We start from the raw sequence: 25,016 nt of genomic DNA on the forward strand, positions 1-25,016 counted from the left end.
AATGGGGCTCATCCAAACCACAGTCTCTTTCTTCATAACTGTTCCTATTCTTTTTTTCTTTTCTCACGGTAGCTGGAACAACTGCACATGCGCTTTTTATAGGTCCTCAATAAATGGAACCATGTGGAGATATTATGGGCCTGCCAATGCGGAAAGCAAAATCTGCATGTAGTCATTGATTTGTCATAGATACTATTTAGAACTCATCTGGCAATGACTCCACATATCTTGTGGACCAAGCTGCATGGTTTACGCAAGTACTGGTTCACTGCTGTAGTACTATATGGTTACTGTGGTTTTGTACTCCTCCAAGAAAAAAGTCTACAGCTAGGAATGCTTTCTGCAAATGTTCAAGTTATTGTGTCTAGATATGGTATCAGTATTGATTTGGAAGGTTTTCCATCTCCAGGGACAAGTATAACAGAACTTTTGCCAACTTAAGTACATCCTAAGTCTGTTGTTACCATCAGCTTTGTGTGTGGCTTACAAAAATGAAAAAGTGAAAAGCTCTTTGCATTTTTTTCCAGTGTCTGTGCTAGGACCATGTCATGACTAGACAATAATGCTGTGTGTCTATAAAATATATTGTACAAGAATGGTTGTTAAAAAATGTGCAGAGTGCAGCCAGAGTGTGCATTCTTGACTATATTTCTGCAATATGTGTGTAAAATAAAGCACATAACTTGTAACATGTAGAATCATAGAATGGATAGGGTTGGAAGGGACATTAAAAATCATCTAGTTCCAATCCCCAGGTGTACTTGTTGATTACTGAGTTCATAATACTATGTCCTTGATGAAATATATTAACCTCTTTTTATTAAGAATGGGCAGAGAGAAAATAGTGGAAAACTGCTTGGCTGGAATATTTGAGTTAGTTTCTTTGGCATTAAATTACAGATAGATCATCATATTTTCCCTGTCTACCCTGCAGTGGTAGGTGCCGTTCTTTTTTGATAATAAGCAATCCTACTAGCCCTAAGGGAACAGTCAGCTACAATCAGCAGAAACATTAGCATACATAAAAATATCTCCATTTACATTCTTCTGTACGAAGTTTTATGGAAAACATAAAACATAGCACTGTCTCAGAAATTAGCTGCAAATGTTTAAGGATTTGTTGGATTCATAGTTACTAAAGTTTAAAAAAATTGTCAAGCAACACCAGCTTCTGATCTAGAATCACCATGAGAAGATATGCTTGAAAATAACTGAGAGGACATCTTCTGATGATGTCTTCTGATGATCTTTTTGTGCAGATAAAAGGTTGAATTTGACTCATCTATGTAAACTGTTAGACCCTAATCCCAAATCTACAGCTTTCTATACAACAAGAAATATCACACATCTTTCTCACTAATTAACATTGTGATAAATATTTTTTCGTTAAAAAGGGGCATTTTAAGGACTAATTTAACTTGGTTTCCAGATATGTAACTGCAGTAGGAATCTGTTGGGCTTCTCCCTTGATGATTTGCCAATTGTGTTGAAAAATTCTTTGCTGTGTCATACTGCATTACACTTGTCAGCTCTCAGGGGGGTCACTACTAGAGTGTTTAACTTCTAAACTGAGAAGCACTTAAAAAAGCATTTCACTTAGAGATAGACATGTTTCAATACAAATTATACTAAAGGACAAGAGTAAGTTTATTTTATTTTCAAATTTGGAGATTGTTCAAAACTCCTTGGCTAGGTAATTGAAAATGCCAAGCATTGAGTTTCTACTCTGCAAAAGAGGGTTGGTCTGTTTCAGTGAATTAGCAAAAACATAGTTACTTATTCTGTAGCTAAAGTGCTGCAGCAGTTCATCCAAATTAGAGGTTAAATGACTGTTGTCAAGTGCAATGTATAGATAGCATCCCATTTTCCCTTTACTAACTAGTTTAGATACTGGTAATAGTTTAGTCCAGACAGCACTGGTTGTTTCATCCATCTTCTGATATAACATACACACTCATACATAAAGTGTTTCCTCCTTCCACTTCCCTCACCACTCCCCCCCACCACAAGTGCTGGAGTTATGTCAATCTTTTAAACAGAAGAGCAGTTAAAATGCAACAAGTTTCAAATCATGTTAGATCAAATCTGTACTTAAATGCTGTACTGATTCAAGCTCTAAGAACAGATGCAAGAAAGCAATGGAACAGAAGGATGCATTAACTGTATGTGTCAAACATTAATTGAAGGTGTTTTAGAGAAAAACATATGACACTGAGTTTGACATCCTGAGGGAGATGAGGCTGCTGCTGTTGCTCCATACCCCAAGTCCAAACAGTAGCAAAGATGAAGATATATTCCCAGTAGGCACATCCACAGAGCACACACATACACCAAATATATACCGAGTTGTCCACACGGATCACAGACACTCAAAGCCCTTACAGAAACACAAACAGCACCAGTGGCCTCATTCTGTCCTCTTCTCTGGCTGGACAGGATGAAAATCCACTGGTGAGAGTGGACACACCCATATCGATACATGCAGACATAACAGAGAGCCCATTCCCAGCAAAGAGTTAGAAAGGAGTTTAATAAGACAGAAAAGATGATGTTCATCAGGCACAGGACATAACCAGACAAATTTATTAGCCAGCAAACTATTCACATATGATTGGCCATTTTATCCTCTTATATCTCTATTTCTCCACTCTTGTGCCTCCACAAATCACCTAAACTCCTCACTTGTCTTCCCTTTGGTTTCTCCCCCAAAACATCATCCAAGTCCTGTGCTAATCCAATCTCCTTTCCCCCATATCTTATAATGTGTGCTACATACCTAGACAGCAATCCCCATTACACAGAGAGATGGCTGTTCCTCCTGAATCCTTATTTTGAGTTCCTACCTGCTAGTATACATCAATCTGTTCCTCTGGGCCTGGACAGATGGACCTTTGAGGGTCTGATGGCCCTATGGTGGTCCTGGGAGTAGTCTATCAGGGTATTTGGGCTAGTAGTATTCTTCCAGTGTCTCTCTGAGCTCTTCTGTAGATGTAAAGATGAAGTTTATCACATAACCCAACAGGGAAACTCAGCAACACACTGACTTGGATGTTTTTGTTTCTAAAAACAGCACTGTAAGGCTGAATTGTACTGTAAGTCTTCATGCTTTACAATAAGGAATTCCAGTATTTGTCCAGAAGTGAATAGGAGAAGTGCTACAATGCAAAACGGTACATTTTCAAGTGTATGATTCAAGGACCACCAGCAAGGGAAGGATTTTTACGAACCCACATATTGCTGACTTGAAGTTTGTTTGAGCTAAAAAGACACCATCCGATATAATGAGATGCTAATTGTTTCAATCTAAAAAAACCCCAAACTCAAACAACAACAAAAGAAACTCTTTTCAGCAAACATATATTCCTGTGTTTTAAATAAAGGTCAGACAAATTGCTTTGATCAGCCGTCGCTAATATTATGTCAGAGTAGTAAGTAAAATACTTGCAGCAAGCATAATGTTTAATGGCCACTTTTTGGAAATAAGGTGCTGGTTTGAGTAGTGTATGGAGATTTAAGGGGATTTACTGTTGTAAAAATATGAAAAATTCTGCTTAAAAATCAAAGCACATCAGGGCAGCTGAACAGTTAATTAGGCTTCTTATCATTAAGGGGAGTCAGAATAATGCTGATTTAGCTGACAAAAAGAGGATTTTCCAGTTACCATCTCCATCTTCTGTGTATGTCTGCAGAACACAGTCTTCTGAAAACTGATAGGCTGATAAGTTTTCACAGTATTGCATTCTTCACTGGGGGGAAAAAAAAAAGTGGGAATTAAGTCTAAATGCAAAAGTGTTAAAAATAAATTAGAGAAAGAAAATTAATAAAATAAAAAAACCCCTCAGTTCCCTCCTCCCAGCCTTACACATCTTAGATACAGGGTTACTCAGTTATATAGACACCAGGGCTGTTTCCTCATTAAATTCAGTGATATTTCATTGAAATATTAAAATTTATACAGTTTTCAGAATATGTACAGTAAATTCTATAAAATGTTGACACCTGTCAGCAGTAAATAATGTACACACTTTACAGTACTGCAACAAATTATTTATTAAATTAATGTTTAGATGTATTAAAAAATCAGGACATGATGAAGATAAATCTGACTTTCAAGAGCTTTTGCCATTCTATCAGGATTAAATTTACAGATGTTGAAATGAAATATGCTTTCTCTGCAAACACCTGTTTGTAAATATTTTAAATTAAAATGGTTTATTCTGGAAGAGAAAAGTATTTTTGGTGGTGTGGGGTTTTTTATTTGGTTGGTCTGGGTTTTTTTTATCTTCAGCAGTGTTCTTTTTATCAGTTTATAGAAAACTCACGATTGGAATTGTCATTATTTGAGAAGGTAATCTACCAGCCAAAGTTAAAAAGAAATAGGAAAAATAGAAGTAATAAAATTAAGGCCGAGCAGGCCTTTGACAGTGTTTTTTATAAGGTACATGGTATTACTGGCAAAAATTACTATTCAAAAGAACTTTGGTGTTGTAGCGGGAAGGTAGAAAGATGCCACAGCCCATATGAAATACCTGATTATGTTTCCATGTTGAAGTTCCTTGCTTCCTTCTAAGATATTTTTTTTTATAAAACAAACCTAAATATTTCATGGAATAAATCATATCATGTGAAAGTCATATCAAACACACTTGAAAATTTTATTTTTTGATTTATGTCCTTTGTCAACTTTTTTTGAATATCATGTCGTTACTTTGTAGGCTGTTTCAGTTATTCCTTTAGACCATAAAGTACACTATAACTGAATAAAAGCAAGGTTTCAGAATCTTACCCATTCCTTAAAAAAGTTGAGGTAGCTTTTAAATTCAGTTGTATGCAAGTATCAAAATACAAGTATTAAATATACTTGCATTGCTAACAGGTAGGAGTCAATCCTGCAGGCCCCTGAACTTTGCTGGTTTTCAGTGAAAGCTCTTACAGGTACAGAAAGCTTAGTGATCTGGAGTAGGACACCTTCTAACATAGCAAGTCACACATAAAATGTGTCTCTCTTAAGGCAGCACTCAGATTCATCCCGTGCCCTACCATACATATATACACACAGAACAGCTTTATTTGTAAGATTGATAAAGTTTATAACCCATAGAAGGGGTTTTGTATGCTCCTACAATTACTGATTTTTCAACTTATGTAACATATTGTGGACTAAAAACAAGTGCCCAATCCTCAGAAATACAAGCAGAGCTTTACATTATATGAAGATTCAGTCCCTTTGTCAATAACAGATCTGCTCATTTGCAGGGCATTAAGTAAGTTTGTCAGTACTTGCAGGGTACAGGGTCTCAGGATCCTTTCACATAAATTCAGAGTATTGTCTACAAAAAAATTCAAGGAAAGGTATTTTTAATAATGTCAAGAAAATTGGCAGTATGGAATTAAGTGCTTGTTTTACTCTTTCAGACATCAAAATTAATTCAGTACCTAATGCCAAATGCTTCTGGAATTGATTTACAAGCACAGGAAGAGGATTAATAGCATTTTTTTTTTTTTTTCAATTATTAAGGTTGAGAATAACTGTACAGATCTGCTTGTTGCCTCTGGGCACATGTAGTGTGAAAAAATTATTACTGAGGAACTTACTGCAATCTTCCTACCAAGACCTTTAAAAATACCTTTTGTGAATTTAAGGATTCTCAGTTTCAATGGAAGTAATTTTAATATTAATTTGTAAAGACAACTCTCTTTTATTTTCAGATTCACGGCCTCTACCAGATGTAGCCCTAACAGGGAAGTGCACCCGAGAATGTGATGAATATGGCCACTCAGACTCCTGCTGGATGCCAGTCCGCACTTCTCCGGAGAGAAAGCAGAAGAGCCAGCCAAAACTCTCCACTTTTATGCCTGTCGATGAACGGGGCAGTCAGGAAAAGCTGGCCAATGGAGAAGCCTCCCTCATGGGTGATCGCAACAGAAACCTCCTTAACAAAAAGTTGACCTCATCCTATGAGACCTTCAACGCAGCTAGTTTCAGCAAAAATGAAGAAGGCAATCCAGAGGATATCCCCCTCACACAGACAGGGGAATACAAGCCATCTCCTGTCAATACTCTAACTAGAAGAGAAGTTTACCTGTAGGCTAAAAAGCAGCAACAAAGTTCTTTCATAATATAAGAAAGAAATGGGGCAAAAGTCTTAAAATCACAACAATTTTAAGAAAAAATGAGGAAAAAAAGAGGGGGCCACCAAAGAGACAAAAGATCTGCCTGCCACTTCTGCCTCCATAGCAGGCATGTAATTATACTGTCTGCCTGACTATATTGTACAATGTAGAAAACATTGTTGTTACTTGCATGTCTAATTACCCCCTTGCTGATTTTTATTTTCCTAGATCTGTGGTTGCAAATTCTTCCCATAGTAGCAAGCTTGATTAAAAAGAAATCAACACACTGTTGTTTCCCCTCTGCAGAAGCATGAATTAAGCCACTCATTTTGTTTGTTTGTCATCTGGCTTGTTGAGGATAACAGGTCAGGGAAAATGTATTCAAAACATACCATCTGAATATTGCTGATCCCCACCAGGGACAATCCTTCAGAAACCATAAAGATATAGGATAAATATAAAGGAATAATCATTAATAGGCACTTTGTGAAGACCACAGCTTTAATATTCTCACCTCTCATCTGAGGCTGGAAGCAAGAGAAATTCCTTCAGCCTGAGACTGCAGTCAAAAACATGGCATACTTTCCTGTGATTCATGAACTCTGGTTCTGTTTTATCCATTGAACAAATGCGTCTAACTGTGTCTCTTTCTCTCCTCGTTCTCTGTAAGGATTATTTCAATGTAAACACAATTACTAACACTTATACTGTAGGATAGCAATGACAAACTGTTGAATTCATTATTTTGGGCAAGACTAACATTTAGCTGGGAAGATTGTAATAACAAAAAGGCCAAAGATCACACAATGGATCAGGGGAACTGCTAAGTATTGGGGCTTGACTTAGAACATTAATGTATTCACAAAGAACCACATGTACTCATAGCACACCTTCAGTTACATTCTGCACAGCAGCACAGATCACAAGCCCAGATGACAATTTTTTTTTCCAATGTGGTACAGTTGAATGCCCAAAGGAACTGATGTGCTTTTTTTGTAATGACATGATATGTTGCAGCAGATGCTGCATATGATATGCTGCATATGCCAGTTCCAGGGAATTTTTAAGATCAAAATTTAAAAATAATAAGAGAACGCTGTGTTAATGGGAATGCTTGATGGGAGGGAAAAAGGTGGACGGTGGGATAATGCAGTAACAAAAGAACATTACAACTTGGATACAAAAGCCTCTTTTCAGATTGCAAGGTGTGGTTGCTAAGTCTGTCATCCATATTGCAGCTTATCAACTGCTTCAATTATGTCAAAAATGATGATACTGAAAGCTTTCCTGAAACCAAGTGCATTAAAACCAAGAGAAGTGCAATAATAAATGATATCAAGACTCAGAACATTTAGCGTAAGTAAAAAAGGTCTGATAAACAGCGGTAAGATACCTAGGAGGTCAAGATGAGTCAAAAGGAGTCCAAGCTACTGTGATATACAAAAGCTGTAGCAATTCTCATGGTGAGTGCTTTTTGAAAGGAAGAGGAAATGAAACAGGTTTTTGTGCAATAAAAGCAACAAAACATGCAGAACATCAACCAATTGCTTTGTAGTTGATGATGTAGTAATAATCATGGACCGAGCTCAGACATTCAGACAAAAGCGACAATCAAACAACACAGCAAGGACAGCTCAAGGAGGGGGAAAGCGTTCAGATCCCTGGCTGTTTAACCTGGCATGAAGGCATGGCTAGATGGCTCTCTAGTAACTGTAGTCTTAATGTAGCTTTGGGTAGTTTCTTGCTTTGAAGAATTGCATAGAAATAACCATAAACAGCCTAAGGTAGAGGTTGGTAAATCAAAACAACTCATCACATTTATCTTTTGAATTCACTTCTCCACATAGTGGGGTGTGCCATTACTGGCCTTTTCATTCTCCTCTCTCAAATTTACTTTCTTCAAGTAACATTAGTTTGTGTATAGCAGTTATGATGAATGGACACATTTTAGAAAGAAAATATTAAAATCAAAGATTAATAATGATTGAACATTTTTATGTTTAATTATTTAAGTAATATGGAGAGATGCAAGCTAGTACTTTGTTATGAGACTGCGATAGCAGTTACTGCTTTGTATAATCTGTAAGTACCTGTTTAAAAATGCTTCTAAAAATGCTTATGTAATGTATACACATTTTTCTTGCACGTTTCAACAGAATACACAATTGCATAACATAAATGTTCAACAGAATTTCCTTTAATAAGATTTTATTTAATATTACACACAAGAAAATAAATTAGGTAGCTGGGTTCCATATATTCTTAGACACTTTTTCTACAAGGCTAATAATACAGGTCATAGTAGACCTTCAGATTAAATGGATCAGCAGTCACTCACCAATTTTTGCACCACATAAGACAGTCATGAAATAATTTTCTTGTGTGCATCTCCTTAGATCTAAAGTGCGCGTGAAAGAATTTTTAAAAAATTCTATCTACTGTAAGTATTCACAGTAATTCTAGTGGAACTAGCCACTATTAATATGCTGATTACTCTTCTGACCTGGCATGACATACAAATATATTTTGTGTTTGTATTTTTCCTCTTTATTTGAAATAGGTTAAATCTGGTGCCACTCCATAAATAGAGTGCTTTTGTATAAAAAATAAACAAATAAAGCTATAAAAAATAATTAGGGTGAATGCAAAATATGCAACTGTGCCTTTTATACCTATTATTATGGTAAAGTGGTAGTTGGGTTTGGACACTGAGGGGTAAGGGGCTATTCCCAACTTTTTTGAACCTGTATATTTACCTGTGTTTATTTTCTGAGAAATTATAAATAATATATTTAAAAACAAGCCTTTTGCCAAACTCAGTTAATGGACCAGTCTTAAGCATTATTAACACAAGGCTGTGGTTTAAGTAGGTCTTGAGGATTTTTTTATTACTACTTGTGTGGGGTTTGGGGTTCTTTTAATTTGTTTTTAATTCTGCTGCCTGGAAAAATATGATCAGTCTATATGATAGTTATTTAGCAAGGTGTCACCAGTTCATGTCGCCAGGAAAATGGACAATTAATTTTTTTTAAATTGCTTTTAGCCTTCATCACATTTTAGTTGTATAGTATAGAAATCATATTTTTTCTTTCCTTCCATGGGAAAATCAAATGAGCTTTGCATGTATTTACATTAGGGCACCTTTATAGATTGATGCGTTAATATATAACTTTATATGTATTAGAAAGTTCAATAGCTTTGGTCTAAAATCTAAGGCTTATTCCAGATCTCAGACCCACTATGTTTATTGAATATGGTTTCTGACTGGCCTGCTGCCTGAGTTTCAGGAAAAAAAGTTAAACATTATTTTTATGTGGGGGAAGAATTTAAATGGGATTGAAATGATTGGCTGAAAGGCTACCCTAGAAGTTGTCAAGCAGAAAAATCATGAATATGGATAAAGGTCTTGCCATAAATCCAGCCATCACCAAACACTTGTTAGGAAGTTGAACAACAAAATATTTTTCCTTGTTTCATTGGTGATAAATATACAGTTTCCTTAAGAAAAGAAGCAGATGAGAAAAGCAATAGAAATGAAAGCCTATCAGTTAAATTTTATTACTGACTGAAAGAGCATAAACACTAGGAAGAAGACAACATTCACCAGCTACCTGGGGTATGCTTTCAGACAACTTTTTCCTAAATTTTAAAGCACTTGCATTCAGTGTGGTACGATCTGTTTGTAATATTAATCATTGACTATTGTTCTGCAACTTGGATGTTGATAGTGAAGCAGAGAACAATTTATCATTGTTTATTATGAGTCACTATGCACGCAACTATGCTAAACATGGCAAAATGTATTAAATGCTAGTCCACCTCTATTTATGAAATATTTACATAATTTAATTTGTTTTTGTACAGTTTTATGTAAATAAATTGCTTGTCATTTTTGTCTCTTCAAATTAAAATATAACATGTTCAACTGGTTGCCCATTTGCCAGTTTACTTTCTTGGACAGTCTATTCCAATTTTACTAGATTAAATCACATGCTAGTTTCAATATTTAACTGGTATTTTGAATGGCAAAGATGACACTGCTTTAGTAACTGGCCACAGATTCAGCTGCAGAGGTAGCTGAAGTTTTACCTGCCTATGGAGTGAAATTCGATAGAGGCTATTATCACTCAGGACAGCACATGACTATTTTCATAGCAGAAATAGAGTACTTGTAACCTGAGTAGTTGTTTCTGATTACTGTTCAAAAGGGCTTATTTTTAAGATGTGTTCAAAACCTTCTTATTAAGTGGAATAACAAGTCTTTACTAAAAGTACAGGTGTTTCCATTATGGAATGGCAATTTTCCTATTATCAGAAAGGCTGTTATTTTTCCCAAGAAGTTTAGAATTATTAGCAAATCCTAAAACGTCAGTGGAGCATCTATACTGAGAAAAACAACATAACTAATGCAGAATTTCAGAAAAAAAAGTGAAATAAAAGCCTCCAGTTCTGTCTAGCTGTGAATCAAATTATCCATCTCAGCATAACTGTAGATCAAGAACAAACTTTCCTCAAAAAGGAACATCTAAGGAGAAAGAGTTTATTCCTTAGCTGTCTGGATCACACATAGCTTTTTTGGTCTTTTTTTGTTTGCTTGCTTGCTTGCTTGTTTGTTTTAAAAGAGCAGGTTCCAAAACAGCCATTAAGTTGGAATTTTCATCAATTGTAATATGTGAAAAATGTGTTTGTGGGGAGAGGGATCGAAGGTCAAAACTCCTCTTACCCCCTGCCTCTGTGTTATGCAAAAGAATTACTACAGAGACCTTGCACACCATTGCATACAATTTCCCAGTGAACATCATTTGTATCCTTTTACCTTAGTTACAGATTAGGCTTTGATTTTTGTGAATACAAACTGGCCAGAACTCTTTTCAAATAAACTTTATGTTGCAAATTTCTTTCTCTGAATGTGCTTTAAGTTAACATTTCCTGATCTTCTCTAATGGATGCGTCAAAGAAGATTCTTCCTTCCACAAGCAGAGCTCTGAATCTACATGCCTATGGAGAGAGTTCAGTTCACCACCTGACCCTGGATCTCCCCCATTGCACTTGAATGAGGTACCCCTCCACCTCTTTCAGCAGTAGCAGTATTTTAATGAGTAACTTCAATCAATCTTTCAAGTTTATTTTGTACTAGTTGTAGTATGCAATGCATGACCTTATGTTTGTTTATTTTGTCTTTTGTCTGCATTTTCTTGTTTACCCACTGCATCCAGGAAAGTGATTGCAGGAAGATAAAATAAATTTCCTGAACCACTAAGAGTGGTATGAGAGGATGATATAAACTAGCAAAAGCTAACAATTTATGCTCCCCTTTAACCCTGTCTTCATTTCTCCCTCCTGTGTAGCAGTAAAATGTAAATCTTATGCAGAGACTGAAATTAATAAATGTGATCTCGGCAGAAATAATTTCATGTCTTTATTGAGCCTCCTGAGGAGAGTGTATAGAAGATGCTTAATAGTTCATAAATATGAAAATCATCTAGCCTTTGCTAAAAAAGAAAGTAACAGTAGCGTTAGACGAGTGTATTCCTTAGTAAAATGGTAGGATTCTAGTCAGGCAGTTCATACAGCTCTTTCTTCTAAAACAAGTACATCTCGTTTAAAGACAGATATACTTACCAAGAAACTGGGGAGGAAAAAATGCAAAATACCTATTCTGTACTTGCATGGAATAGCCTCTGGGGAAAAAAGGGAACAAAGATCAGCAAATAGGTATAATGTAATTGGTACAGAATTGATAGAAATATATCCCTTTAGGATTTTCAAACTGATTTAAGGATTCGAAAATAGGGAGATATTAATGCATAATTTGTAGGTATATATGGTATGGTACTGTAATTGATGAGAAAAGATTCCTTCTAATTATAAGGCATGTGATTCAATTTAAGGTGGTGTTTCTGAAGATTTAGGTAATGGTTAAAAAATATTTATATCTTAGTATTCCTTCTTTGTAAGCTTACTAAAACAAATTTTAGCAGAATTCTACAGCATTCACTGTAGGAGAAGACAGTTTTGGAAAAACAAAATAGGCAAGATATAGTTTTCATATTTCTATTCTATTTTCAGGATAGCAACCAACTTTCTCATCTTCACGTTATAATAAAGAATTAAAAAACCCCCAGCACTTTTCAACTGTGCTTTCAAGGATAATACAGAAGGAACAAGTAGCCAAAGTAGTATAAAAGCAGGTTTATACCATGTTTACTACTCCTTTGGTAAAATTACACTCAACAAACTGTAGTGTCATGAAAAGAATAGCTAAAATAACAATGAATCACCAGTTTTTCCCAATCCTGTGGGGAATCAGAAAAGGAAGGGAAGACTAGAACAAAAGGAAAAAAAAATCTGTGTCTTTTTACTACCTACCTCTCAACAATTTCAAGAATCTACAGAATTCCCTGAACAGGAATACTGGATTCTATCATTTCCCCACAAAAGTGTATGCTTTTACTTCTTCCAAAGGTACTTACAGGTTTTATAACTTGTAGTAAGTCTAGTTGGGGTAAATCATCTTCCTGACTCTTTTTCTCCTTACATAGTAATTGTGTTACATGATTCCAGAAAATGAAGCTGGCTGTAACTGTGGCAAAGTTATGGTGTTAGTAATCTCTTCGAAGTTAGTTGAATCTATATTTGATAAGACAAGTAGATGTGAAGAAATAGGAATAAGATATTAGTCTGAAAAGATCCACAGACTGCTGCAAATGCTAATGGTTCATTATTTAGGCCTTATCAAAACAGAAGAGGCTGAAAAATTCACAAGCAAAAGTGGAAGAAGGATAAAAAAAGTTACAGATGGACAACTTGGATAAGTGCATGTTTGTACATATATGTACATACACCTCTTGCTTTTGAAGTAGATTTTAAGATTCCAGAAAATTCTTTGTCACTATTCTGTGTCAGAGAGACAGAATATTGGGCAAAAAAGACCTGCAGCAGGAGATCCTGTATTTATTCTAAGGTTTACTAAGAGAGAACAAAATACATAAATTGGTGTCTACCACTTAGTAAGACAGTGTATGAGACCACAGTTAGAAAACTGAATAATTATTAAACCTGCTTCAACTTTTCTTGATTTTCCTATCTCACATAGGCGGCTAGAACAAAAGTCAGAGCATTTTTTTTAATCTTCATCTCTTCTTGCTGACAGTACCTGGAATCAACTTGGCACCTACTTAGCTTTTCTCCACCTTGCACTGAAGTAGAAGAGAGCCCTGGAACAACAGGTGATTTCATATTTTTTTTCAGTCTGACCTCTGAGGATCTGGCAGGCATCATGTTGCCACCCTTATTTTTAGGAGCATGAAATTATGGCAGACTCACTCACACATAACTTCATGTTTGAATATTAAAAGGGTCCTTATAGGTGATAGAACACGAAATATGCCTTGAATTTAGAATATTCAGGTGCTATGCTGAGAAAAAAAAATTATCCTGAGTTCCAGAGAGGATCGAAAAGCTGCTCTGTGTGATAAAGGACCAACCACATGATATGTACAAGCCTACAATAACAAGCTGTACATTTCTACTGATTCTAATTTATGCCTTATGTAGAGATGCAAGGAAAACGCACAAATGCCCAGGTCTCTCTGAAGTATAGTGCTTTATATATGCAAGAAAGAAGGAATCATCTTTTGCCCAACCCTGGTAAGTTAAGACTGTTTCAAATGAGTTTGGATCCCCTGATGAATATTCTGATTGTGTTTATGCATCATCAGTGAAATGATGATGGGTAATTAATGATACATCTAGTGTGACATGTTCATTTAGGAGGGCGTAGAATTAATAGAGGGGATATGATGCAAAAGTGCTGGCTTGAGAACAAGGGGTTTGTATTATAACTTTTATAAGGTGCTATAATGTATTGGCCACAAATACTACATATTAATATAGAAGTTAAATATCATTTTTCTGTTCCAAATAAAATTCAGCTAATCAGAATGAGTATTCAGAAAGAATTAATGGTGAGAGTTTGGCTTGTCATGGACTGGGGCCACATCTGAGAGGTACAGAATACTTTTTTCTGTACTGAGTGACTGCAGATAAAATAAATTTAGCAACACTTAGAAAAAATGCATTTTGTCTTTCCTTACACAGTGATGAGATTCCAGAATTTTACTGTTCAGTGTCACTCAAAAAAGAAAACAACAAAACAGAATGAAGGCTTAGTATTAAGTAAGGGTTGTCAAACAGAATAAATTTTTCTGCTTAAACAAAGATGCAGGTGCATCATTTTTTTTACATATTTTTTACAGTTCTGACCTTTCTGCTCTATATAGATAAGAATATAAATACTAGAAAATATACTTATTAGGGTGATCAAAATTATAGAATAAATAAGGTAGGATTCTTCAGCCCAGAGAAGAGAACTGAGAGGTTTGACAGTGATATATACAAATTCATGAATGGCATGAAGAGAAGTGGTGAAAACTATTAGTTTTGCTTAATAAATCAGCTATGAATCATCATATGAAATTATCAAGTACTGGATTCAAGATATATGGAAGTGTGTTTTCTCACACTGAATCAAACTTCTTAGCTTTTTGTCAGAGATCAGTTTTTGGGATGCATCCATGAATTTGGCTCACATAAATAATAAAATAAAACCCACAATATTTCTAGATTCATTCTTTTTATGAAGGATGTAAGTAAGAATAACATAATAATGGCACCTCTGTTTCTCCCACTCTCTTACCTAAACAGATATACTAACCACTATTGAAAACAAAATATTGTGTTCAAAGTCCCCGTCTCTCTCTAAAAAACTCCAAACAAAACACTCACCGAAACAAAATTAACAAAAACCTCAGCCCTCAGCACCACTATTTTGTTAGCTAAGAAAGTAAAAAGCTTTGCTTGAGGAAGTGTTTTCTGATAGTTAGTGCTTTTGATGCTGTTTCTTCAAGAGAGTGACGAAAAATAATTTATGCCTAACCACAATTACTCCTTGGAAATCCACTGCTGCAAGGCTCCTGCTAAGAAAATTTTCAACAGGAAAAAATTAGAAAATGGAGAGGGGGAACTTTGATTTTTTTTTAATCCACATTGCAATAAACTTACCAATTAAACTCCAAAACTCAGTGTCTCAGGAAACACACATCCAGACTCACAGAATTATGTAGGTTACAAGCACTAGAACAGACTGTTACCAGACTTATTTGGACATGTAAACAGCCACAGGTTTTAGAGGGAGTCATTTATTTAACTCAGTGACAGGTGTTTACCTTGTGCACTACTGATTGTGGAGATTCATATAGACAAAAATGGATAGCAAAGCAAACCAAAAACATTTGCAGTCAATTTTCCCAGGGTTTCTGTTGTTTTAAACCTTATACTTCTGAACACAAATATGAAACAGAAGATAGTAGAAAATAGCTGAAGTATACAGTAATATGTGAGGTCTCACCAGATGGCATTTGTGATGTTTGGAGTGTCTGGATATGTCTGTTTTATCAAATATGACACCAAAAATATTTTGCATCAGTGATGAAATAAGAACTTCTGCTGTATCTTCTGATATTAATGAAAAGACACAATACTTTTCCTCCCAAAGACATTAAAAAAAGTGTTTCTTCACCTTCACATTCAATTAGAGAAAACAACTGTGTCTTCATAGGACTTAATTTTGGAGTCATTAGGATCTGTGCAGGTTAATCTGCAATTATTTGAGATTAACTAAACTTTTTTTAATTTTTAAAATTTTATTTAAAACCTAGAGTGATACTCATGAAGCTAACACACATAACAAATATTTCACTGAATACAAGTTAGGATTATTTTAGTTTAAAGAATTTAGAATCAGGCAGCAGTTTTCAAAAATCATTCTCATATAACATGGCAGGAAATAACAAGATTATTATGTGAAGGTACATTAGTTTCATTTCCAATAATATTCTTTTAAGAATTATTCAGAATACCAGTGCTGTTCATCATCTATATAAAAATCATTGTTTGACAGCAATGGTACTGCAACTTCTTCAAACTTCTGAACTCTTCAAATTCTGACTTACAGAACAAAATACTCCCTACACCCCATGCGGTAGCACGAGTTAAAGACCTGGGATATATATACCATTTAACCTTAAAAAAAAAAAAGTAAATAAATAAAAGATAGCATTTACACAGAATTACATTAGCCTTAAGCAAAGTGCATTCGGGATACTAAAAGTATCCAGAATTGAGAAACTGGACATTTGGGTTAGGCTTAATTAACTACATAGCTGAAAGGCTATAGAGACAGAAATGCAGTTATTTAAGTGATCAAAATGAATTCATACTTAGCTCTCAAAAGGAGACAAATATAACTTTTTTTTTTTTTTTGCTTTTTCTAAGCATGGTTGCCACTAGTGCTAAAAGAAAACTACTACAGAAATTTACCTAAGAATGAAAACAAAAAGGGTTTTTTTTCTCCCAACCAGATCTCTCAAATCTCTCTGTGTTTGAAGTTTCTTGTACTATCACCAATAATGTCATAAGTGCCAAATCTGCATATCTGTTGAGAGACAAGTTCTGTTATTTTTCTCTGCAGGGAAACCATCTTTCTCAAAGGACATTGCTACTATAAAAAAAGCAGCACTGTGCAGAGATGATAACCAAGTTATCCTACATGTGACTGCTACATTATTCAAATAATTCAAAACTAGTTCCATTATTTTCATATGGCTTGATAAAAGGTTTTTTTGCAATGCATGAAGCAGGGCAGTGGACTGTGGTACACTCTACACAAGGTTAGACAGGAGAATCTTAACTCTCTAAACCTGGGGAACTTAAAATGTCCTGTCTGACATGGAGGAGACATACCCCAACTCCAAAGATGTATTACCACCTTTGTGAGAGTATTGATTTTCCGTAGAAAAAGCTAGGATCAGATATCATGCCTCAATGAGAGATCTCTGCCTCTGAGCACCAGAAAGCAGTCTTTGCAAACTCTTACAGCTTCTGTCCTTTGTTTTCACACTAGAAGTGTGGAAAGGAAAGGAATCAGGTATGGCTAAAGATGCTTATTTGTAATCCTTGAATCTGGCTGCCACTCATTTTTTTAATAGATCAAATTCTTACTAAGTTTTTAAATAAGAATAGGTCTATTAATATAAGATGTGACAAGTTACACAATTTTTCATGCCCTACTCCTGAGAAAACTTCATTATCTTTCAGTCATAGAAAAAAATATCTTGCCTCTGGATCACTGCAGCAGAATATACGTACTGAAAAATAACTACTGAAATTCTGTTTCAGTTTACCTATGCAACTGGAATTAATTTGTGTTGCTGCCTGCTCCGAGCTGCCCTTCCCCCCTCCCTGGTCAAACAAGCCAGGACTTGCCTCTGCCATGTGCTCTGAACTCCTGTGTTCCAAGCGCGGGCAAAACCAAATGTAACTCAAACTCTTCAGCAGTGTCTGATTGGCCGCTCACCCCGGGTCCGCCCCCAGTCCTCCCCTTTCCCCTTCTCCGAATAAAAGGAGGGCACAAGAGGGACCCCGCCTTTGTTGGCTCTGCATCCGTTCTGCAAAAAACGTCTGTGTGTCTGTCTCTGATTGAAAGCTTCTAGTTGCAGGAATTAAGCAAAGCCAAAGGCTATAGTTCTACGTCTTTGCTTCTACGGTGGTATTGACTTTGCAGCTGCCATTTGCCGTTCTTGCTGAAGTGCCAGGTTGCTTGTGCCGTCCCTCTAGACGACTCAGGTTTCCTCAGGCACTGAGACTCTGCGCGCTAGCCGGTAAAATCTGTGAGTATTCCACAAATCTGCATAGGGACAAATCTGAAAAGAGCTTGTCCCAGCATACTCAAATTACAAGGAAGCAGGAAAAATGAGGCAGCCCTCTTTGTGTTTTTAAATTTTTTGCAATAAATTCCATTCCCTACTGGATATACCAGATTCTAGTGCACTCTAATATAGACTTGGTGGGAATGTTAACAATTTAAAATATTTTAAACCTCTCTTCTTGAAAAAGAAATCTCTTAGAACTGAATTGCAGTGATTTCAAAGCTGCAAAGGATCTACCCAAATGCATGATTTTATTGTAACTGTGACCTAGAGGTGTGTATTATTTCACTGGTTATTGATATACAGCATTATTATCCCAATTACACTAAATATCCAGAATACCTTTGTCCAAGAGGCAAAGGAACGCAATTTTCCTTTGACAGGTTTTTGTTCGTTTTTTCCTCTTCAAACTTTCCCAGAAACTTCTATTTTTTTCTTGTTGGCCTAAAAGTCATTACAGAACATTTACCCTCTTGCTCTCAATAGTACTTAGAGACTTAAAAAAGTTCTTCCTGGGGAGAAAAAGGAGCAGTCAGTGTTAGATTAACACAGCAAGGGTTGAACATACATGACAGCAGTATCTCAATTCTCCCCTTGCTCCACCTTCTCAATCCACAAGAAAGAAATATGTGACCTTAGAGCAGCAGCAATTTAGTTCAAAGAGAAAGTAAAGTGAGATTTAAAACCTGTCCTGAAAAATTATAATACCTTCCAGTGCCTATTGCAACCAAGAATGCATACAGAGATGATATTTAGAGATTATAAAAACATATAGTTTTCATCTAACAGGAGTGCATGGAAATTTGTTGACCGAATCCTCAGCTACAATAAATCATCACATAATCCACAGGTGAGAAATCCGTTCTGCAAAGTGTTCTTTTTGGTTTAGATGATGATATTGCCACAGCTTGTATTCAATAGCTGGTTCATCACAAAAATTTGCAAACTATAGTGTATGGCCCCAGTTATTTCAGGAAATTGATTAGAGGTTTGTGTAGCTGATGTCTTTAACAGCAATTTTGGATTTAGACCACAGGGCCCTCCTTTGCAGAGCTGAAGACAAAGTTGTTGAGAGCAGCTTTTCCAACAGCCTGACCAACCTGGTGAGTAGAGCTCTAACCTGGGAACAGATGTGGAAGGAAATATCAACCCACAGTCAAGCAAAGAAATAGTGGACAGGTGACAGGTGCAGGAAAGAATTCCAGAGTAATAAAACAGGGTGAAAAGAGGTCCATCTCAAGCATGCTATATACACAGAAATGCACATGGCCAGGGAAACAAACAGCAAAGACTGCAACCATACATGTGTTTACACATCTACAACATCATTCCAATTACTCAGTTGTGGTGGGACAACTCATAAAAATAGGTTATTGCAATGGATGGTTATTGTAAGAATGTGTGTACCCACACATTCTTCAGGGAAGGCATATCAAGAAGAGGACAAAGGGGGTAAGAAAAGGGTGAAGGAGTATTAAAAAAAATGTCCTAAGGTATATTACCGTGTCCCACAGCCATAGGGAGGAGGAGAGAAGATCCAACAAGCAGGAATTTTGCAGCAAGATTGATTTATTTAATTATTTTACAAACTCTTTTATAGACTTTTTTCTTCATAGTTTAATTGGACAAAGGATCAGCCATCCCTTGGGGTGATTGGCTAAAATCCTAAAACGTCCATTGTCAAAATATTTTTCTACTATACTATAAACAAGACTTTTCGAGGTTGCAGGTGTTTGGTTGTTTACAGAACTCTGCTACCTCTTCTGTGAGAGAGAAAAGTCTCTCACGGACTGAGAAAATAGCAAGAAAATCCTTGCTAGCAACATTTTTGTATCTACGAAGGAGTAGCTCAGAAGTACACAAGCCCTTCCATGAGACAGACAACAATTTGAGAGTTCACAACTCAGGATCAATGGAGAAGCCAGTAAGGGAGTTTTTTACAGTTCACCTGATCAGGATAAAGAGGTGAATGAAGCTATTTTGAAATAAGGAATTCTGGATCACAGACACAAATTCTCACAGGGGAACACTTTGGCATTTTTTGGTAGGTCACTATGACAGGATTTTTGTCAGGGAAAGCTTCTTGATGCAAATACTGATTCCAACCAGGGGTTAAATACAGCTGGATCAGCTGCTCAGAAACAAGGAAGAACTGGTTGAGGACATGATACTCAATGCTAATTTTGACTGGAATAACCATGAATAAGTGGAATTAAAGATCCTGAGGAGAATGAAGGAGATAAGCAGAGTCTATAGCCTGTACTTAAGAAGAACAGCTTTCAGCTTTTTCAGGGAACAGGTATGTAGGATTGTGTGGGAGGAGGCATCTTTGAAGGGCAAAGATGCTCAAGAAGGTTGTGAAAGACACCAACCAAACACAATAATAGTCCATCCTGACTCGCAGGAAAACAAGCAGGTGTCTCAGGAGGCCAGCCTGACTAGACAGAGAGCTCATGGTGGAATTCAAATGAAAAAAAGAAAGGGCAGTGTATAAGATGGTTAAAGCTACTAAAGAGAAATTTAGAAGTATTGTTCAGCCATGCAGGGATGTTGTTAAGATAGCTGCAGCTCTCTTGGAAACCTGTTAGGGATGACAAGGTCAAGAAGATTTGCTTCTAGCACTGCAGTAGTATGCCAATATAGTGTTGAAAGGGGTCGGTGATTTAGTGACAGCAGATGTGTAAGAATGAGGTGCTTAATGCCACCTTTGTCTCAGTCTTCGTTGAGAATTTCTCCCAGGTACCTGTGCTCAGTGAAAGGATTCTGAAAGAAGAACAGACAATACTAGATGAGGATAATGTTTACTTCAGACATGAAAATCCAAGTTATCAGATGAGCTGCATCCAAGGGTACCAAAAGAGATGAATGATGTTCTTGGATGGCTGATGTAAGTCATCTTTGACAGGTCATTGAAATCTGAGAAATGGAGAAAGGAAAATATTGCAGTCATCTTCAAAAAGACCAGTGTGTCAGCTTCAGAAAACTGCAGGCCAGTGAGATTAACTTTTTTTGCTGGGAAAAATCAAGGAAGAATTCCTCCTGAAACATAATTCTGGGCACATGAAGGATAAAGTGCTTGGGAAGAGTCAATACTTACCAAGTGTAAACCATTCTTGAGACATTTCTTTGCCTGCTTTGATAAAACAAATTATTTTATTAATGAGGTTAGACTAGTGGAAGTAATTTACCTTGATTTTAATCAAGGCTTTCAACACTGTTTCCTGCCTTATTCTTATATCCTAGTTACAACATTATAGTTTGAATGGATGAATAAAAATAAAAAAAATCTAACTGGGTAAAAAAACACCCTAAATCTGCTAGAAAACAGAAGGTGATATTTAAAGTGTCTTCCCCTACCTAGAGGCCAGTGACAAATGGAGGAGTTTATCCTACAACCTGTCCTATTTAAAAAATTTACCATCTTTTCATTTTGTTCTACAAACCAGCCTTCTGCCTCTATCTCTCTACTTCCTATTTTGTTTCTTGTAAACTTGAAATAAGATCATATGGTTGGGTCCGTTGCATCCAAACTGTACAATGTTCTTCTGAGCTGAGATACAAATAAGCAAAGTAGTGCTGTTGTGCAGGGGGGACTAAAGGCTATTTCTACAATGTTGTCAAGACTCATGAGTACCTCTGCACATCACCACACTGCCTTTTGTAAGAAATCCAGTCTTCTCATGGTCAATGTTTTAGTGTCTGTATTGTTTGAGAATAAAACACTGCTTTTCCATCAAACATTGTGGCAGCATAACACAAACAAAACCTTAAACTAAAGAGACAATCAAGTGCTTAAGGGCAAGCTTAACTTTAGTTGAAAAAGGTGATACCAAATACCACAGTATAACTGCTCTGACCGCTGATCTATTGTTTGGCTATTATTCTCTCACATTAAACTCTTAAATCCATGTTACATACATAGTTAGCATTACTCTGGCATCCACAGATGCTGAGTTACAGTGTATCAGTAGCTTTTAAAAAAAGATGAATTTGCATTCATTAATCAACATTGTGATAGGCAATTTACATGTGTGCAGACAAAGATCATGCACGTAAATATCTCTATACAGAATCAAATGTTCAGTAAGCAGGTCTCTTAATCATAATCTTCGCTTACACACTGTATTCCAGCCTTAAAATCCTCTGGTGTTGGAATTGCTTTTTAAGTAGTCTTACTGTTTGGTGGGATTTTCTTTTGATCATAATTATTGATTTTTATTTGTTCATTATCAGCGTATTATGCAGGATTATTAAGCACATTATTACATTTTTCAGTTGGTCATGTGTTAGAATCCTTTTCCCTCAGACCACCAATGATGCATTTATGGATATTCCAGATCATCCATAAGACAAATATAATCACAAATTCACCACTACACTATTGTAAGGTAAAATTGCATTCAAGAAACTTATTCTCTAACCTACTCTAGATTTATTTTTCAAGGTTATATTTACATTTCTCAAGAATTACCAGTTTTTATACACCCTTTCCCTACCATTTTTGCAGTCAAATATTTTTAGTTTACAAATTTAAATCAAGTTAGACTGTCTTACTCTGTGACATATCAAAATATAATTACACATTCTGGTAGTCAGCTGAACCTTGTCCCTAATTTGCATCCTATCTTGCACAATTTATTTTCCCACTTGTCATGAAACTTATGACTGGAGCTGATCTTTTATAGATCACTTGGCAAAAGTGAATAATTAGAAATATTGTTCCATCTGCATTAGAATACTTTTTCTCCAAATTTTGGATTCAAGCATGCTATATGCCTCCCTAAAACTCCCCAAATGGAGTGCAAGAGATAAAGCGTTAAGGTGAATACAATGAACTACCATCTTGGAAATTAGTGAACCTTATACCTTCTAATGTGTTATTAAGTTATTTTATCCTCATTTAAGACTGAATTTACTGATTAATGTCACTGGAACCATGTAAACTTTTTCTCGTTCTAAGGAGATTTCATTTATTCATATGCTGATGCATAAAACATTATATTCTTTGAGGAGAGGGTCTAGGATTTTGATTTTATGTTAAACTGTGTTTAATAAAACAGATTTGAGAAAATAAATCACTTCCTTGTCAAGCATAGAAAACCTGCTGTTTTGAAGTAATATTAGCAAGCCACTTACTGATTCAGTAAAACAGATATTAGAACTCTGTACACACAGCTATGCTTGTCCTAAATTCCAGGAGCACAGTAGTGCTCAGGATATTCTAAGAGTTTCAGAAATGTGACCAATTATGTAACAAGATATGCCAAGAAACTTCATAACTAAAAATCAGGGCATATGAGGGATAATTAAAATGCAGATCTTCAACAACATATTTTTAAAAATTCTCAGTAAACTGTACAAAAAATGGAATACCATAAGGTTGCCTGAATCTTGAGTTTCTTGTGTGTATAATGAGAAGGGAATATATTTTTGTTCAGAACAATCTGTGCAACAATAACAATTGACCACCTTTCTTAAAACAAGTGTACCTTCCTATGATTTCTCCAGGTCAGAATAGGGCATGATCAACACTGCAGGCACAGGGAAAGGCTGCAAAGTGAGAAATCCACAAAAATGAAGCTAGCCTAAGAATATTCAGTGCCACTCACTCCACATCCTTTGAATGTTTTTATGGAGTTAGAACAACTCAGAGCATCCTTTGAGCTGCAGCTGGAGGAGTTTGTTTCCCTGGTCATAAAAGATTACACAGGTGATGTTGACTGTCCTAATGCAGTTCTGTTGGATTTAGAAAGGACTAGGAACAGCATATCTCTATTATAAACTGACCAATGCTGCCTTAATATGCCTCAAACCTACTCTTCCTTACAGCTTTTGTTTTTTGATGTTCCTACTAGACTACAGAACATTTCTTATTTGAAAAGACAAGGAGAGAGTGGCCTAATTACAAGTTGAGTTTGATTAATGAATACAGAAGAGATTTTGAATTCTCTTGTTATTCACAGAGTTTTATGTCTCTGCTCCCACCCCCATAAATTCTGTAGCTTTATATTTACAATTATTTCATGAGAATGGAAAGATATTACCATAATTGTACCTCAAGAATCAAGAGGGAAATTGCTTTTCCCTTAATGTAATGTTGGATTAGAAATAGTGGTACAAAGCAGGTGAGAACATAGGACTGGAACAGGTCTGAGACTGGGGCTACTAGGAGTGTTTGAACTCCAGGGGAACTTGGTGGCAGATAGCTGTCATTTCCATTAGCAATGGTAAAGGGCCTCACTTTCATTTCTGATGATCACCACTTACAGTGATCATCACACCAATGTTTTGCCTTTGTATTGTTGCTTACAACCCTCTGAGCTCAATGATCCAGCCTTGCGCCTTATTATCTATCCATTTTCTGAGTGGCCAACTACATCCTACATGGATTTCAGAATACTATGAAGAACTGTGTAAAAAGCCTTATTAAAAAAAAGTATACAGCATCTCCTGCAATGTCTTTTTCCATTTAGCCAGTCATTTAATCACAGAATGTTTTCCCTGTCTTCCTTCACAATACAGAAATAGCTTCTGGTCATCTGCTGTAAGTGAAAGGGGCCCAAAAGACCTGAGGTTATACCTGTGAGGTGGAATCCGGAGGATGGGAAGAGGAAGATGGGGAGAGGTGAAGGAAATCAAGTGGCCCTTCAGGAGGGGCTTTCATGCCCTCAGTCTTTTCCTTGTCCTTCATCACCAACCACCTAACCTGGTCCACTAAACAGCTGTACCTCATTTTCCCTACACCTTCTTTTGCTGCTGAACTAGCTACAGAAATTCTTCATACCTTTCACTTGCTCCTTAGTTTCAGGTTCAGCTAAGCTTTGGCTTTCCTAGACCGATTCCTGAATGTTCAGGAGAGATCTTTACACTCTTTTTAGGCAGTCCACTACCACTTTCACTTTCTATGTGTTCCCTTTCATGACCAAACTCAGTGATCATGACTGATCACATCACTCTTAGTCCCTCAGTGAGTGCATAACAGCATTAGAATGCCAATGTTTCTTTAAACTTTTACATACACAACAATAAACTGAGGAATAAATTAAGGAGATCACAGCAAAAGATAGAATTCAGCCCACTCTATTTTGCAGCTTAATTATTGATCAAATATCTGTCCTTGAAATTTCACATTCT

The 25,016-nt window shown here is 36.1% G+C and overlaps 1 protein-coding gene across 7 annotated transcripts in view; it reads left to right on the forward strand.

Moving 5' to 3' along the window:
* The window catches only part of PCDH7 (protocadherin 7), a 270,924-nt gene extending 260,880 nt beyond the window's left edge, over positions 1-10,044 (forward strand). For 6 of the 7 annotated variants that reach the window (XM_048304313.1, XM_048304316.1, XM_048304312.1 and 3 more), the window contains one exon: positions 5,710-10,044. In XM_048304313.1, the coding sequence (XP_048160270.1) occupies positions 5,710-6,089 (380 nt within the window). In that variant the 3' untranslated portion in view covers positions 6,090-10,044. The remainder of the gene's footprint in view (positions 1-5,709) is intronic. The other variant, XM_048304318.1, reaches the window with a different exon arrangement.
* Positions 10,045-25,016: the final 14,972 nt, after the last annotated feature.

The sequence above is a fragment of the Corvus hawaiiensis genome, chromosome 5 (assembly GCF_020740725.1).
Source record: "Corvus hawaiiensis isolate bCorHaw1 chromosome 5, bCorHaw1.pri.cur, whole genome shotgun sequence".
NCBI lineage: Eukaryota > Metazoa > Chordata > Aves > Passeriformes > Corvidae > Corvus > Corvus hawaiiensis.